The 19,463-nt window shown below is 36.0% G+C and overlaps 1 protein-coding gene across 3 annotated transcripts; it reads right to left on the bottom strand.

Annotated features, from left to right (window-relative positions):
- Positions 1-6,674: 6,674 nt before the first annotated feature.
- On the bottom strand, positions 6,675-10,337 carry LOC131033315 (alcohol dehydrogenase-like 5). 3 transcript variants are annotated; one of them, XM_057964505.2, is made up of 10 exons: positions 9,853-10,337; positions 9,629-9,768; positions 9,493-9,536; positions 9,084-9,406; positions 8,393-8,475; positions 8,217-8,292; positions 7,780-7,841; positions 7,593-7,688; positions 7,347-7,502; positions 6,675-7,179 (listed from the first exon to the last, which is right to left on the bottom strand). In XM_057964505.2, exons 1-10 carry the CDS (start codon positions 9,929-9,931, stop codon positions 7,063-7,065), a joined length of 1,176 nt encoding a protein of 391 aa, XP_057820488.2. In that variant the 5' UTR covers positions 9,932-10,337; the 3' UTR covers positions 6,675-7,062. The 3 variants fall into 3 exon arrangements, with proteins under 3 accessions (XP_057820488.2, XP_057820489.2, XP_057820487.2); XM_057964506.2 differs by having other exon boundaries at positions 6,675-7,188; positions 9,853-10,335; XM_057964504.2 differs by having other exon boundaries at positions 6,675-7,188; positions 9,084-9,403; positions 9,853-10,335.
- Positions 10,338-19,463: the final 9,126 nt, after the last annotated feature.

Below are 19,463 nucleotides of genomic sequence, written 5' to 3'. Positions count from 1 at the left end.
GCTACCTACCAAAGAGCTATGAAAATTATATTTCATGACTCCTCCACATCATTATGAAGGATTATGTAGATGACCTCCTTGGAAAATTCATGACAAGGGAAGAGTATCCCCACATCCTTGAACATATATTTTATCGTCACACACAATGTCAACTACAACTTAATCTCAAGAGATGTTTCCTTGGTGTCACTTTTGATAAGATATTGAGATTTATTATTTCTAGAAGAGGGATGGGAGTTGATCTAAAAAAATTTAAGGCTATCATAGAAATGACTCCACCTATAACACTTTAACAACTATGAAGTCTTGAAGGAAAGTTGTAGGCTATTAGATGTTATTTATTAGTGGGATGACCGATGTCAATGAGATTTTAATAAAATCAAGGAATACCTAGCAATACCACCTATCCTCATGCCTCCCATTCAAGAAAAACACTTTTATTATAACATCCACAACATCAATAGAAATAGGGGGACTTCTTGTCTAGTGTGATGAAACTGAAAAGGAGAGACCCATCCTAATATTAAACACACTTTTTATATGATATATTCTTCCATGAAAAAGTGTGTTTAGTTGTCATCTTTTGCTCCCAAAATCTTTGACACATGCTTAGTCATCAAATGAAGCTCATATCCAAGGTAGATCCTCTTAAATGTCTTCTCTTAACAATAGATCCCTCACATGACAATGGATAATTGGGTGATGTTTCTTATTGAACTTGATATTGTATATGTTGATAGAAATTTTATCAAAGGAAAAATTGTTGCAAATCAACTAGCAAAATATCATTTAATTAAAACATTCTTCAATCATAGAATTTCCTTATCAATCAATAGTTATGGTCGATGAGAAACTTCTATGGAAGATCTACTTTGATAGATCTTATACTTATCATGGTTCAAGAGAAAGTATCCTTTTCATCATTCCATAAGGTGAGTTCTTCCCAAAAGCAATTACATTGGAATTCCCTTACACCAACAACATGGGAAAGTATGAGGCCTTAAATTATAGGATTAAAAATGATCATTCATTTGAACATCACCCAACTCAAGTATATGGTGACTCTCAAATATTCATCAAATGGGTCAATAATGAATATAAAATAAAATATGATAAGCTTTTACCCTAGAAATGTATAGTATACAACTTTCAAAAGTACTTCACTTGCATCTAGTTTTAACAATTTTCTCGCCTCAACATAAAGATGGTGATGCTATGGCCACAATTAGATCTTTGCTGGACATAGAGAAACATAGTCAAAGGTGTGAATTTCTTGTATGATGTACCCAATTTTGAGATAATTTGGTATATTGTCAGTCTCATATCTCCTTGGTATCTTATATGCAACCAACTTAAATCCTTTATCCAACACATATCTTGCTACAATCTCCTAGGAGATAAAATTTATTGCCAAGGATATGGTGACTATTTATTGTGATGTTGAAACACAATAGATGATAACCTCACATTACAAGAGGTTCATGGTAGTATCTATGGGGCACACAAAAGTGGAATGGTTTTGGCTAAAAGTCTTCTCAGAATGGGGTTTCATTCACCTACTATGGAGCATGATGCATGTCAATATATAAAAAGGTGCCTTTTATGAAAAAAAACATGGAGATCTCATATATGTATCACCTCAAGTGTTGCAACCAATCACAACTTCTTGGCCATCTCAATTAGGCCTTGACTTAGTTGGTAAGGTTCACCCTTCATCTTCCAATGGATATAAGTTCATTATCATTACCATTGAGTACTTTACAAAGCGCATAGAAGCCACCCCCCTTACTTTCATTTTAGGAACATAAATATCCAAATTTATTCTCTACCACATCATTTTTTGCTATGGTATCCCTTCCACTTGTAGAATTGTAAATTGTACAACTTTAATTAGGGTGTCCAATTCCATGCTTTATTAGCACTCATTTTGGTATGTCTCATTATACTATGCATCATAGGACTATCATATGCAATTAATTAATAATTAATTCAAAACATGTGTGCTTTCTTGATTCCCACATCATCACACTCTCATTTGGGCCCTTAATCTTAGGTGTGCCCTTTATATTTCAATTATCTTTATTTATCATAGGTCCTACCCTATTTTAAATATCTAGACATATTTCCCTTATTTGAACATCATATATTGTCCCACAAACTTAATTACGACATTAGAACCCTATTATCTTGCATTCCTAAAAAGACAGGCTAAAAGTGTCGAGACTAGGATAAAAATTGCCACACGGTCTCATGCTTTCTATCCCAAATTTTGGGAGGATAATAAGATGGTCATACCCTATTCAAATCTATCTTCGTGTGAATAAATACGAAACCTAGGTTTCCCATTTATCAAATCAAACCTAGAATCTAATATATAATCAATTCTTTTCCTCATTTGTGATATCTAATCTAGCATTAACAAAAGTTGGAGACATCCTTATGAAGTGAAGGTGTTTCTTTTAGGAGAATTCAAGATCTACAACTTGTTTATCATCAAATAATCATCAAAATTCATCAAGCATAGAATCTTCAAAAGATATTGGAGGATGATAGGGAATTATTGGTTGATGATTGGCTTATACCTCTTCGTATGGATTAGGTATAATTTTATGTTCTCATATTTTTGCAAGCAAGCTTCAGATCTAATATTTCAGCATTTAATTAATTTATGCATTAGTTCATAATTTACATCAATATAGTTTTAGGGTTTTTCTCTAACACACTTGAGTAGACTCTAGTTTGCATTTACATACATTAGCTCATAGAAATATTAAACACACTTAAGGTTCAAGAGCACACACATTATTCCAATTTTAATATTGGCTATTCGTGGAGGTGAAAATCACCAAAATGAGGGGTTCACTAAGGAAAACCCCTATATATCCACCATCATACCCTCTTTCTATCTTGTAAGTGCAACTACAAGTTTCTGGTGGAGACATAGAGATAGAAGAGTAATCAACAGACAGTTATAGGCCTATGTTGTAAAGAAGAACCAAAAAAGCCTGGACTAAGGTGAATTGGGTAGCCTGGTCCAGGACCAAGGGATTTTGGGTGCCTTAGTCCTCAAAGTTTGGTGTTAGAATTCAAAGGAACATCCTGCAGGTCCTCAAGAAGCCTTGGTTCAGCCTGTGTGCAAAAATGGAAGGATTAAAATGCTCTGGGCACATCGATCCTATGAATTCAACCCCGAACTGTTTGGTGAGACCTTAGAAGATGTGTTAGCATGTGTAGTTTATTGGAATAATTTTAAAAGAATGTTTTGTGATGTGTTTGGGTCCCCTCTATCTCCTAGAGTGGGCTAAATTGGTATTATTAGTTAGGGTGGCCTAATTTATGTATATTTTGATTATGGTCGACCTAGTTGAGGGCTTTAATGAATGGTCTTGTATATATAGATGTGGGGATGTATGCGTTGAGGTATGGAATGTGTGTAAATTGATGTGAATGAAATATAAGCATATTTGGTGCAAAAATTAGCTTGTGAAGATCCTTATTGATGATATCTTCATCGTGACAATGTTTTGAGACAATGATTGATGTCAGGTGTGTTTTCCATGATATTGGTCACTTGAAACAATGGTTCAAGGACAATTTAATGATTAGGAGATCTTGTTGATTTCAATTCATCTATTCCTTGTACCTGTCAGAAGGTAGTGTGTTCCTTTTGACAGATTGTACAATTCTTTATATCTTGTCCTAAGTCAATGAGTCTAAATAATGCAAGTCCTTTGTATATTTCCCTAAGGTTGTATGCCTTAGTCTTGCAAGTCCTATTAGGTGTAGTGAGCTCATTGGCCTTGAGCCTAAAACATTGCAAATAGTTATTCATATTGTGAGTGTGATTCTCACTATGGTTTTTCCCTATTAGGGTTTTCCATGTAACTCTGGTGTTCATGTGTTTGTTGTGCTTCGTGCTTTCATGTTTCATAATTTTAGTAATGTGTTAACTATGGTTTGAAGTTTAAAGGATCAGAAATAGAATATTTTGAGGTCTGGACTAATCCACTCCCCTCTCAATCTTGTAGCGTGTTCAACATGGTCTACCCCTTATTATCCCTGAGGTAACATATAAGTTGAGTCAACTAATGAAACCTTGCTCAAAATCCTCAAGAAAGTTGTTAATGATACTGGTCATGATTAGCACATCCACCTTAATCCTATCTTATGGGAATACCATACCAATATTCATATACATACTGGAGCCACTTCATATTCCCTTTCCTTTTCATGATAAAGCAATATTTTCAATAGAAGTCAAAATTCCATCATTGTGTATATCCTTGTAAAATCTTACCAATGGTGAGGAGTATCGAGTTGCACACTTTCATCGACTAGAGCTCCTAGATGAATTATGCCTTAACGCCTTAGTCACTTGTGAGCTTATTAGAATCATTTCTATAGAAGCTATAACAAGAAGATCAAGCCTAAAGAATTCTAATTCAAAGACCTTGTTCTTTGTGAAAACCAAATTAGTAACCTACGTGACTAAGAAAAGAAGGGAAAATTTGAGCCTAATTGGTTGGGCCCTTATCTTATTACAACTAAGTATCAATTCAGTGTTTATTAGTTGGCTAATCTAGAAGGGTAGGATGAGACCCTCAATATCACCCATCTAAAGCCATTCCATACTTGAATCAGTGCAACATCTCACATTCAAAATAATTTAAAAATTCCAAAAATACTAAAGAGAGATAATTTTAACACAATCAATATCCCTTGTAAATATTGTACAAATTATTATTAAAATTATCATGTTCATCACAACCAAGGTCCACCTTTGCACATATCTAACCTTAGGTCCCATTCTTGTGTCTATTCATCCTAGTGTCATCAAGCATCTCCTTAAGCCAGTATTTCAACAAAATTCCAATATTCCTTTTGGTTTTGTGTGTCATTATAATGTCTTGTTATGAGAACCCCAAGTCATGTGCATCCATCACTTTCCTTCACACGATATATTATTCCCTAAATCGAGCAACATTTACCCATCCATCATCTTTGCAAAAGTTAAGTGACACATGTGATTTTATTTTTTCTTTTGGATCTCATTTATGTTTCTTTTGGGCTTCCTACTTTACCTACTTAGGGTCACGATGATCAATCATATCATTGCATTCTTTGATTGATGAAACTAGTTGTATGTTCTTGACTTTTGTGTATCATGTTTGTATGTTTGTTCTAAATTGTACCCATTGAGGCTCATTGAGACCTTGTGTTACACTAGGGCATTCATTCTACTTGTGGTTTTCAGCATTGTGCCCACCAAACCCCTTGTGATCTTGTGAGATGTTGGACTAACCTTTTTATTTGTTGAGTCAATCTTATGCACATGATATGAAGCCACTCTAGATCCTCATGCCTTTGTGTATAGTATCTCATGCTATAACAAATTAAGTGCTCAATACATTTCAATTTACTTATTGCACTCAAAATCCCTTAATCATTTATCCTATATTTCTATCCCACATCCCCTTATTCCTAGCCCTTGCTTAACCATTGATTCCATGTGCACTTGAATCCTCACCCATATTTTTTTGTCTTCCCATCTTTAACTTGTCCTACTCCTACATCTATGGTATTATGACTTGACACCTGCATCTAGAAAACATCATATGCATCTCATCCATCCCAATAATGTTATTATCCATTGGATTCATTTTAAGTTATTTGTTAGTTTGTGTATCTTTCCATCTTAATCATTTCATTATCCATTAGGTTCATTTTAAGTTAATATAAATTTGTTAGTCTATACATCTTTCCATCTTAATCATTTCATTATTCATTAGACTCATTAGGTTCATTTAGGTTAATCAACACATGTACATAATCATCATCATAAACATCCATGTATACCATACATTATGCACTCATTAACATACATAATCATCACAAACTAATAGGCATCAACATCCTAAAAATCATTATTATTAAAACAATTGACATAGGCATCGACAACATCATAAACATTATCAACATATAAATCATCTTATCTTCCACATCATATACACCATATGCATCTACATAAACCATCACATGCATAATCAAACATCTTCACCATCATAAGCATACATATAAGTAAACCACCACATGCATAACTATCCATATATCAAAAAATAATAGTGTCCATTGTCAAATGCCCATCATATATCCACGAGTCATCAAAATACATCATCAATGCCATATGTACATCAATGTCTCGTCATAAATACACCAACTCCATAGAGCAAATTAAACAATGTTCCCTCAGGCATACCCTAAAATTTGAATATTTCATTTGAGTTAATGGATAATGCTAGTTGAAATCAAGTGAGATTGAATCCATGAATAAATTAAAACTTAGAAATAGAGGTCAAGACTACCCTAGCATAACTACCTATTTGTTGTCTATTTCATTTTGGGAGAGATGCTTAATCATATATAAGTATGACATGGACTTGAAACTTACTCCGAAGGCAACAACTCTGCCAACTCTGGTTTACCCAAAAAATTCATAAAAGTGATAACTAATCATCCTTTTCTCTCTCTCTATATATAAACTCCAGATTACCTATAGAATTCATAAAAATGATAACTAATCATCCTTTTCTATATATATGAAAAAAAAAAGATACAAGTTAATGTATGATCAAAAATATAAATTAAATAAATACACGATGTTTTACTACACGAAGTGAATTAAGTTTTGGTATTTTCTATTTATACTACTGAGTTTCCATGTATGCTATCAACTGAAGAATTCTTTTAGTGCTCAATTTCTGAGAACTAGAATGTGATGAAGTTATCCAAACAGCCCACATGTTCAATTAACTTATGCATTACAATAATATGTCCTGGCAGCAAACATCTTTCACTGCTAAAGAACTCAAACAAGGCCATAATATGAAACTTAAGATCAACACAACAAAACAATAACAACTTTATTATGAAAAGGAGTGCAAATCCTCTTCCCTTTCTGACAGAATCTAACATAGTTGGATCAGAGATGTAAAAATACATATTCTCCGCAATAGCCTAAAATACTAAGAAACCCAAGTGTTCTCTGTAACCAGGTGTAGAATGCTACTGCAATGTCCTGTTCATCCACATGATGCATCTCAAACACTCTCCTTTTGTCAACAACTCAAATGCCTTGCTGATCTCTGGAAATGAGATTTCATGAGTAATGAAACCATCTAGCTGAAGCTCCTGACACAACAGCAAACACAATCAGAGTAATCATATTACAAAACAATTTTAATGTTAATGCCAGAAATGAGAGGGTAAACTTTGAAGAAACTTATTTGCATGATCATATATTCAGACTCAAAATGCTAAGTTTGGAATAATTTGATCATGAAGAAAACCTTTTTCATATGCATGTCCACCAGTAGGGGCAGATCTATTTTTGCCTTCATTCCTCCAAATAATGACCCCTTTATGGTCTTACCGCCTAGCAATTCTCCAAAGTCTATGGGTATCTCTGTCCTATTCGATCCTAAAACCACTGTGGTACCCCATCCCTGCAAACTCCCTCTGTTAATAACAATACTATACAATGGCATCAAGCCAATCTTGATTCCACTTCAATAAAACAATGCAAGAGATCTTACATTACGAGTGCTTTTGAAGGCTTCAACAATGACAGACTTGTTGCCTGTGCATTCAAAGCTGTAATCCACCCCACTTGCAGTCATTTCTTTGATCACCTGTGATAAAATATATACAAATTTAACTCTTTTTCATTGCTCCTATCACACTCATCCATTGCCAAAAATTAAAGGATTGAAGAAGAAAAACCTGGTGAACAGGCTTTTCATGGTCTTTAGGATTCACAAATTCTGTAACACCGAATTTCTTTCCTGCCAGTTGCAAACAACATGTTTTATTGTTTATTGCATCTTTGAGATTGTCAAGAGTAAACATTATAATTAATTACATTGAACGGAGCTGCAACGGCATTGAGTTGAATCGAATGATTGTTTATAAACACAAAATAACAGCTTAAGCACACGATTAAACAAGAATACTTTTACTATTGATAATTAACATGTAAATATCAGGTACTAGAACTGCAATTTCGTGGGTACATTTTTGGCGTAAATGGCATGTAAGCTGCAGAATTTGTCAGAAATTTGACCGTAAGTTAATCCATAGATTGGTTCCCCAATGATGTAATAAAAATGGTCTATTTTAATGCAAATTAACGCGAAAGAGGTCCAAATCCATCACCGTACCAATGTCAAACTTTTCGGGCTTCACATCGACACCGATGATTCTAGATGCACCTCTGATTCTTGCCCCTTCTGCAACCTGCAACTTTACATGTTAGAAAACTCTTGAAATAGTTATAGAATCTGTAAACCAAATCCTCTTTATTTGCCATTGGGTGAATGGAGTGTAGGTGAATTACAGCCATGCCAACAGTTCCTAAACCAAAGACAGCCACAGTTGAGCCTTTCTCTACATTGCCCACCTTCCAAACCCCACCTAACCCTGAAAAACAACAACATAAAGGTAATCAGTTCTTCAAAACAATTGCAAATTTTAAGTTTGTATAACTCATTTTGATCCATTAACGCCGTATACTTGTATAGCAACTTTTAGTCACCCTGGCTCTTGTGTCCTCAAGTCTATCCCTAGTCTTACTTACAGGAACATCTCCCTCATTTTTACCAAGTAATATTGCCACACTTTGTCATGCTATTGCAGCTAAGCAGCACAGACTCACAGTAGTTTAGCTGCCTAGATTAGGAAGACTGGGAATGAATACTCGAGGTAGTTGAAAATATCCTTCTTACCCAGCTGCATGAGAGCACTAAAGATTTGATTCTTGGTATTGGTATGTGGGTGCACATCGCACAGAGCGTAATCAGTAGACCAACAAGTACAACTACATTGTTCTAAACCCTTGCCTCTAAACCAAAGAATATTGGCTTGTGGGTGCACAGAAAACCAAAGGGGCTGTTCAAAATCTTCAGCCAAATATATTAAGGACTTATTTTATGACATTTGAAAATTACAATTGTCTTAGACACTGTAACTCTTCTTCCATTGAAATAAATTACCCACTATTCACTAAATAAAAAATCTAGTATCTTTACCTGTTGTGACCCCACAGCTAAGAAGACAAACTTTATCAGGGGCAACCATTGGATCTATCTTGACGACAGAATCAACTTCTACAACAGTGTATTCGGTGAAGCTGGAAACACCGAAAAAATGGTATATGGGTTTCCCACTGATGCTGAATCTGGCGCTATTGTCAATTGTCATCAGTCCTGCAATTTTACTTTCTAATCTGGCACACATATTGCTTTCGGTTGACTTGCAATCCACACACTCAGTGCAATGCGGCATGAACACAGGTATCACCAGGTCTCCCTCCTCAATATCCTTCACATTTTCCCCAACACTTTCCACTCTTCTGCACTATTCAAACCCGTAATCAAAATTTGATCAGTTGGCAAAATTAGTGCCATTGAAACATGGAATGGGAACTGAACAACATACCCAACTGCTTCGTGGCCAAAAATTCGAGGATACCTTGTGTTATCCTGACCATTCCACAATGCACATCAAATAATCACAATTACAGATGTCTGATTACAGAGGCATGGTGAATGCAAATGAAACGAAATGTACCAACCTGTCTATTACTCCAAAAACTGACATCAGTGTGACACAGAGCGGTGCATATGATTCTGATGCGAACTTCCAGAGCCTGCGGCGGGGCCACTTGAATTTCTTCCATCACCAGAGCTTCACCAGGTGCCCAACACACAGCAGCTTCAACAAACCGACCATTCATCAGATCTCCCTCTCAAAAGCTTACAATTCAACTGAGAAAAATCACACTAGAGAACAGCTTACCTTTGCAGGTGATAACTTCTCCCTTAGAGTTGTCAAGTGGTTCTTCCATGGCTGTATGTAATTGTGGACTGTGTAGCATACACAATGAAGATACAGATCGTCAAGGACACATGAAACTGTATGAAGAGGAATGCTAAAAGGTCAAAGGGATGGAGAAGAGAGATGGGCTAAATAGAAAACTCTGTAGATATAACCACAAATGCCCTGATGTTGTTATATAATTTCCTCAGCATGATTTATCAGATTTTGAAAGAAATGCTGCAACCGTGTTGGCATCGTTCTTTCCACTACTTCATTACACCTTTTTGTTATTTAGAGGTAGGTAAGGGTTGAAAGTTGAGCAATGTAGAGAAAGGCTCAATTGTGGCTGTCATTGGTCTACGAGGTGTAGGCATATTTGTAATTCATTCAACAGATTCCCCAAATGGGCCGGGAGTGAGGGACCTGTAAGTTGAAAGAGGCCATCACATTAAATAAGTGACAGGTCCTATTGGGTCGTCTAGTTCTTGCTAAGATCTTGTGTTTTTGGTGAGGGCTTGAAAATGGGCAATGTGGAGAAAGACTAACTTGCGGCTGTCTTTGGTTTAGGAATTTTTGGCATGTCCCACTTTTCTTTCACTTGATTATAATATTTTTATCAAATTAAAAGTGTGTCAAATTTATATTTTGACTGTTTGACTATTAGTACTTGGTTTTTCAGTGAGGAAAAAAAATTCAACTTTCTCTGAGTATGAATATAGTACTAATAGTTGTGACTTTGAATATAGTACTAATAGTTGTGACTTTAAAGTTGTTATTTCTAATCATGAGTACTCATAATTGAAAGAAATCTATTCTTTAGATCTAAAAAAGCAATACTTTCCATCTAAGTTTTGTTTTTATTTTTTGGAGCCTTTTTAGACACCTCAATAAAAAGTATGATTATGGGACACAATAGGGGAGAAGACCTAGTACTTGAGCATGTTCCAATGGTTGTGATAGTAGTTGTTGATTTAATGCTCACACTTGTTGATTTAATGCCCATTTTTTTCTGACAATATTGCACCAAACGTTGTAACTTTAGAGTTGTTATTACTAATGACGACTACCCATACTCTAGAAGTATCAGTGCGACCCATCCCAACGCCAAACTTCCCTTACCTTGGGCTTTCAAACTACCAAGTTGGACCAAGAAGTGGCAAGCTGAAGCGAGACAAGTTCTCTAGCGAAGTATGTAGCGGCTTGGAAGTCATGTGCATCAAGCGAACCCAAGCCTCGAAGTCGAATCCAAGACCAATGGGGAGCAAACCCACAACCCAAACCAACTCCACTACTCGTGTGAGGTTATAACTATCCATAGTTGTTAAAATCAACCAATCATGTGATGCAACATTTGTTCCACAACTATGGGTCTCCCTTTTGCATGACCATTGGTCTCACCTTTTTTTTGGGTTGTTTTGGACACCTTGGCAAAAAGCATGTTGATGTGGCCCTGAAACCTTAGTTATAAGCAGGGGCTTGCCAAGTAAGCTGTTGTAAAAAATTGAGAGTTATTTGGGATTTTTAAGCAAGATTTTGAGAAGCGTGAAGTTAGGGTGCTCAACTATTGAGTTTCCTACTCTATTTGATTATATGGACTTGAAACCTAGTTATAAGTAGGGGACTTACCACGCAAGAAAGTTGTAAAAAATTAGAAGTCATTTGAAATTTTCACGTAGGATTTCAAGAGGCACAAAGTTAGGTGCCTAACTACGAGGTTCTCTCCCCCATGTATCATCTAATTATATACTTTTTTGGTACATCTTGAATTTTAATATTGAATAGAAATTTGAAATTCATATATATGCAATGAAAAAAAAAAAAATTTATATAAATTTATGTATATAAAAACTTTTGGTGTACACCAAGACTTGTGTATTTATGCTCATACCTCTTGATGCCTCTTTTTTTTTTTGCAAAACATCTTTTGAGCAATTTAAATGTTGATTTCTTGGTGAATTTAGTTTTGTGGGGTTTTATTGTAGAATTAAACACAATATGTCACTAAATTTAATCCAAGTGTTTTGTCCACTTTCATTTCCTTTTCCTACAAATTGGTGAAATTATTAAAAGGAATTCATAATGTGAAAAGTTTTTAAAATTGTGAAATTGAAAGACTGCTTCCATCTTTTTCAAAATTCTAATGTCTACTCCTATCAAATTCTTACAAAAATGAATCATTTGAAAAAACCAACAATTGCAAACTTGTAAAATTTTAGGGGAGGAATGGATTTTAACGATTTCATTCATTGTTGCCCAATTTTCACTCACGGTTCAATTTTAGTATTGCCTTGTTATTTTTTATTTGAGTTAAATGCATCTAAGTTAGTCTTAAAAAGCTTGTCGGAACTTTGAATCGGTTTTAGAAGTCATGTCGAACTCCAACAAGCTTAGTGGAACTAGTCTGGGTCTTGGTTTCTTTTTGTAAGAATTTGTCAAATATAGCCAAGATCTAGAACACAATGAATAGCACAAAAGAGAGACAATAGATTTGATAAGAATAAATTGTATTCTAATCAAGATGCAAAATAAGATCAACTCGATCATTGCATATAATGTAGATGAACCTGCTTATAAAGGCAAGGCCATATGGATATGTGAGCCCACAATCATGACATGTGGCTCAATGAGATACAAGGGTAGGTAGGAGAAATAATGAAATATTCCATAATAGGTGGATCACCCACTGAAGGTGGAATGTAACAACAAGATAAGACCACAAAAGGTGGAATGTTTCCTACATACATCATCCCTATGTGCACACTTCCCTAAGTGCCTCATATCCAAACTACTATGGAATGCATTTCCCTAAGTCAACTTAAGTAAAGTGTAATTATGAGGAATAAATTACACCAACCCCCCCCTTAAGTGCAACTTAGGGGAATGCACTTAAGCTAACAATGCAAGATGGGTCCTGGCTATGAGGCCATGTTAGGTACCCATGTATAAATGCAAATGCACACAACCAATGCATCTCTCACAAACGAAGAAAGAGAGAAAAATCCAATGGGAAAAAACTCCCCCAAAAAGAGATGAAAACTATAATAAATAAATCTCAAAGAAGTATGACAAGGACAAAACCCCGTGTGAGGAAAACGTCCCCCCCCCCCCCCATAAGAGAGAAGAAGAGAGACCAAGTAACCCCCCCTCAATGTAGAATCCACACCAATGGTAGAAGCTCAAAACTGAATGAAAAAACTGCTCCACGATCGTCGAACAATGTTCCTCCCCTTAGGAAGAAACAAAACCAAAGATGTGTCCATGAAGTCTTCCCAAACATGACAGGAAGATGAAGATGTAGGGAAAAAACTCAAGATGTATGGAGTCTTTGAAAACTGCTCAAGTGTCCCCATGTTGATGTTGAAAGTTACCCCCTCCAAATTAGGTGTACTGATCCACACTGTTGAAAAGGACAATCCAAGATCTAGTGGACATGAACGTGTATATGATCCAAAGACCCGCATGTCTCCTCTAAGGATAAAGAGACCTCCTCCAAGTGTTGTACATAAGAATCCACAATCATGTCAACCTCGAAAGAATGATCATGTAGAAAATGAACAAGAAGATCAGATTTTTCCCTCACAACAATCGAAGAAGGATCATCTTCATCAAAGAGAAGATGAATATCATCAATAATGTCTCCCAAATCTGCAATGTTTGTCAAGTAGTCATCCCAAGTTACTGAAGCTGGAAGACAAGGTATACCTTATTGCACTAAATCACAAGAAGGCAAAACCGTTGCAATATATGCATCATCAAGTGCAATAGTATATGTGATATCAATAGGAAGAGATGAAATGCAAGGCTCAAGAATGGGTTCACATGTGAGAATATCCAACTTCAAGTAACCAAAGTTCTCCTTGATATTTGAATCAACACAAGAAGTGTGATCAACATGTGAAGAATCAACCTCATCAATAGGAACAAAATCTGCAAAGGAATACAAATGAGATGCATGATCCACCACCCCTCTAGCAATAATAGCTCTAGTCTCCAAGTCTCTAATGATAACTGAATCAAGTGTGAACTCCACAGTTTTCCTTGTTTCCCCATGAGTGATCTGATAGATGGAAAGAATATTGTTTGTTAAATGGGGTACACACAACACATCATTGAAGGAGTTATCCCCAATGGCAATAGATCCTTTCCCAATAACATTCATATATGTATGATTGCCCATCAAAATCGGTGGCATGTTACAAGGCTCAAATGAAGAGAGCATAGACTGTGAAGATGCCATATGATGAGAAGCTCCTGAATCTAGAAGTCATCTCACTAAATCATGACTTGTAGTAGCACAAAGAGCTTGTCCCTTTCCTTTTGACTATGAAGAAGGTAAAGGAGATGAATAATTCTTTTTGTAAGTGTATGGTAAATCAATGTTGTTCTTTTTAAGGATGTTGGTCAACTCATCGATATGCTTAGTGTGACAATGATCCTCATCATGACCATTTTTCTTGCAATATGAACAAGAAAGCCTCTCCTTATATGATTTTCCCTTAGGTGAGGATGTAGAATCCTTTTGTTGTGGAGATGAAGATTGCACTCTATCTTGTTGTGTTTTAGGCTTTATATGCTTCTTCTTCTTGTTGGAATCCTTTCCTTGATTCTCTTGATTAGCCACCAAAGCCATGGACTTTGAAGACTTGAGAATCCCCATGCTCATCAACTTAGATTGCTCTAACATCAACATTTATGTTAATGCATCAATTGTGGACATAGTGAAGGAACTACCCACTATCAAGTGATGGGTTGGGAAGCTAGAAACAAATGTTGCATATTCTTATGGAAGCTTTCCCAATAGGTTGGAGACCAACTGCACATCCTTCTTATCAATGCCACAATCCTTTAGATGTGCTCTTAACTTATTTTCCTTGGTAACACAATCTTGGATTGTATCAAAGTTCTTGGGATCTAATATGGTTATCAGGTTGATACCCTCTCATCTCATCTATTTGACCATACAATTTTTCCAAGACATCCCATGCATCCTAAACTATTTTACACTTGTCAATGTGAAAGATGAGATCTTTTGATATATACTTCCTCAATGTCCCAATAACCATAATGTTTTTAGTGATCCATTCCATGTGAGCATTAGGATCAACTGGTGTGGTGATAGTTCCATCAATGTAGTGAGGTAATCCATTTTCCATTAGCTTACTCCATGAAAGATAACTATGTGGAGTTAAAAGTGGAAATTTAGGAGAACCCATAGCAACAAAAATGAAAGAGAACTAATAAATGAGAGGCACAATCACACAAGACACCCCCAAAATTCACTCAATCAAGAAACCCCCCAAAATGATGATTTGACACTTTATACTGAATGCGTGTACAATGGGCCACTTGCAAAAAATTGGCAAAGTAGACTTTTGATTTCAAATTTACAAATACCTTAAATAGGCTATAAGAGACTCCAACAAATACTGCAAGTGATCTAATATGAGATCCAAGAAAAATACAAGCACCAAATAGGTTGAAAATGACCAAATACTAAAAGTAAATTTCTACTCAAAATAGTGAAAATGTGATAGCACCACGTGAAAGTGGATAAAAAATTATGCACTTAAAAAAAACAACACTCGAAAAGGAGGTTGAATGAGCCTAAACGAAGCCTCTGAAGTTGTAAAATTGAGGATTGGATAGGTACAGTTGTGAAAAACTAAAAATTAAAAAAAATATGTCCACCAAAATCAAAAAATACCAACACCACTGTGGAGAGCATGAAAAATTAGCCCAAATAAAAAAATATTGCACTAAAAAAGGAACTAAAATAAGTGAGATATGGGCATTCAAAGTTCTCCCTCAAAACCAAATAGCTCAATGAGAGGGGGGTCCAAAATTTTCGAAAAAGAGCTGACGCAGGCTCACATCAGCACTTCACAAACCTAAAATTGGCGATCGTATGATCCTCATCAAACTTCCACACCCACCTGCATAGTCTGTCTCTATAGCGTGGTCATGATGACATGGACCAATCATACAATGACAAGTGTTGTACAAAAGATGACGTGGTAAACATATTGTCGCTGACGTGGGGTTGACTGGATTGGCACGTGTCAAGCTGATGTGGCCACTGTACAACTAATTAAGATGGCATAGTGAAAAATTGACACGTGTCTTTCTGTGTTTCAACTAGGCAAATCAATAAGTGTCATGTGGTTGCATGTGTGGCCGACAGTACTAGTGTATGTGTCGATGAATTGTTGGATGCCATGTGGCGCAAACAGATGACAATAAGCAAAGCTGGGAATCTCGTGGTGGGGCTGGCGTTGTTGGGGCAAAGGGGCCCGTGGAGGCGGAAAACATGGCCAAATGAGGAGGCACCACCGGTGGTGGGAGAGCCCTTTTTTATCATTGTGTATCATTATTTATAGCTCCTGTGTCCTCATTTTAAATTTCTATAGGGTTTCCCACTTGGCATTTCCCTTTGCTTGTAAGCTTTTAATTTTGATTTTCTCTTTGGTTGTAAGCTTGTTGTTGTCTCTTTGGATCTCTTTTCATATGCTTTCATGATTGATGAATAATGATGAACAACAAATACCCTAATCAGTACTGAGAGGGGGGGGGGTGAATCGGTACATACAAAAACTTCTCAACAACTTATCAAGTTAAAACAATGCTAACCAATTGTCTTCATCACTAAACTTAACCATGGCAATACCGATTACACACAGTAAGACTTCACACAGCTAAACCAGTAAAACTAAATACTTCAAATAACATTCAACACTTGATAACTACTTCACCAATATACTCATGCATGTGGTGTATCAGTAATACCATAACCATTAGCTTTGCATGCATATTCACCTAAACAAAGACTGCTCAATCATCACATGAAAAATGCACAACTCATGACACACAAATTTTTCATGTGGAAACCCAAATGGGAAAAGCCATGGTGGGGATGAATACCCACACGCTTTTTTTTGAACTCTTTTGAAGCTCGCTCTATTAGGAGTCTAGTCTGGTTAAAGACTTTACAATAAGGTTTTGTTAGGAACCGATCCTGTTAAAGATCACCCGGTTAGGGGATGGCTATATACCCTGTTAAAGGTTGAAACCCTATTAAAGGTTACCTTGCTAGAGGATTTGAAGAACTCAATGATCTTGAGTCACCTGGCTAGAGGATTTACAATAAGCCTGTTAAAGCTACCCAGTAAAGGGATTTTCCTACTGTTGAAATGGTTAGAAGACAACAGGTAAAGATTTGATCTGATAACAACACTACATGCTAAGGCAGATCCTTTTCAGCTCCTCTACTCTGCAATCACACTCTGCAGTTTTCCACTCACTGGTCTGGCAAGTATCTCATCACTTGGATACAAACACAACATTTTCCAACACAAACAATAATAACATCATCGACCTTATAGACAACAATTAGGTCGGTAGCATAAACCCTAAATCTTAAACATTTTAGGTTTACAATTACAAGCGGTCCAATCCTGACCATTCAAACACTTTGCATAGAATAAAACAATCTCAAATAGATCACAAGTCATTCTGCATTGTCCATTCTTCACTGCATATGGAAATCAGTAACCCATCATGCTCTCTTCACATACTGCTAAGAAGAATGTTCATTCCCGAGGTAGACATTTAATGCAATCGATCTTCACATGCAAGATCCTCAAGGAAATCCTTCATGTGCACAAAATTGACATGGCATCTCGATCTCATCCTTATCTCTTAGCTAACTCATCACAGAATGTCACCAGTTGCAACGCACAAGCTAGATTGCCAAACCGGAAACCCTAGAGCTGAGACTACCAACCGGTAGTCACACTTAGTGAAACCCTGACACCAGTCCACTTTATCCCTTCATACCAGTTCTCCTACTTGAACATCAATAACAACTTCTTCCAATCTTCATACTGGTTCACCTGCACTTATTGACATAAATGACAACATACATTATCATCATATGCCAACAGAGTCTACTTGCTAAATTTCAGAAAGAGCATCTAAACTTTGTGGTTCCTATGTACACTGATCACTGATATTCAGTCAAGGTTTACACCAAGATTATACAGATTTAGCCATACAAATTTACTATTTTCAGCAATATATTGTCCTTATTCTTTGTCACGTCATCATCAGCCAATAGGCATGCTTTTAGTCACTTTCACAGCTATTATCCACCTTGTGTTCACCTGATTGCTATGGCTAACCCTTTGAGGTTCTATTCATTGGCTCTCAATTTTTTTACTGCAATGCACCATACTCTGCTTATCAATTGATTGTGAGTCTTTCTTGTTAGAGCTTCTCTTGCTATATCATTTCAACCAATGAATACATTTTGTATAGCTAACCAAAACACAAACTCAATAAGATTTTTTGAAACTTGATAGCAGTAGATACATGGAGAAGGACTTTAAAAGACTTCAATAAAATATGTATCTTATTAATAAACATTCAAAGCCAATAAAGGAGCCCGCTAATGATTAATGACATTTTGTGAATCCTAGAGACCTGAGAGACTTACTGTGCAAGACGCCTTGCATTCGTTTCCTCTTCGATGACCCCATGAAGATACTCAAAAGTAGGTTTTAAGCAAAAGACACAGCAGGAACATCAAAATATTGCCTCCAATAAGATAGAGTTTTGCCTTGAAGACACATACCTCTCATGAATTTATTGCATTCCCCACACTTTTTCCTTTGCATAATTTAAAAAAAATGATGACTTAAAAAAGACAGAACAAATGCTTCTATGCAAAGCTTCTTTGCAAACATATTAAACTTTTGATATCTTTCTAATCTCTGAGTCACCATTTTGTCCTAAGATTTACATGCATTCACCCTTATTTGACATGTATAGATCTATAGCTCAGTTTTGTACTCTTAAAAGATTTTGACAACAACAAAGAAAGTGATAAGATTCCTAGAAGGTTTTCACATCAAGGAAACAAACCTGCTCCTTTATGTTCTTAAGCTGTTATGTACTCTTCACCCATGTCAAGAGCATTTTCTAAACTCTTTTGTTGATTACCAATTATATTTTCAGAATTCTGATGGCTTTCATCTCTTTTCTTCAACACATGAGAAGTCAAAGCATTAAAACTTGACTTTGGCATGACCAAGAACTATTAATGTTGCGGCCACATCTGGGAAAATATTAGAGAAAACAATTAACAAGAAGGAAGACATACAAGTGATAAAACAGAGAGAAAAGGTGGCTCTAACTGGGCAGCCCCAGGTTGTGTATCGAAACTATATCATCAATGAACTTATCGATGCTTGCATTTTTTACTTTAGAAGTGGATGATCCTTCTTTCTTTTTTCCCTTCATTGCCATGTCTTGTGATTGTGTTCACCTCATGCACATTGCTGCTCTATTACATAAAAAAAATTGATTTGCAACTTATGCTGCTCTCTGACTGTGCATGAATATGGGTAGACTGGTCATATTGATTTACATAGATGTAGGAGCTCTTTTTCTCCTTGTATGAAGGGGTATTCCATGTACATAAGCAACCATCACTATTGAAAAAGAAAGATGCTATTTGAAACCAAAGAAAACACTCTTTGATCTTTGTTGAAGGCTTGGAGTTCTAAACTTGGCCACCATGGAAGGTTTATAGA

This window comes from Cryptomeria japonica, chromosome 10 (genome assembly GCF_030272615.1).
Source record: "Cryptomeria japonica chromosome 10, Sugi_1.0, whole genome shotgun sequence".
Lineage (NCBI taxonomy): Eukaryota > Viridiplantae > Streptophyta > Pinopsida > Cupressales > Cupressaceae > Cryptomeria > Cryptomeria japonica.
Note: the sequence above shows the minus strand (reverse complement) of the source record. Positions and strands in the feature narration are given on the sequence as shown.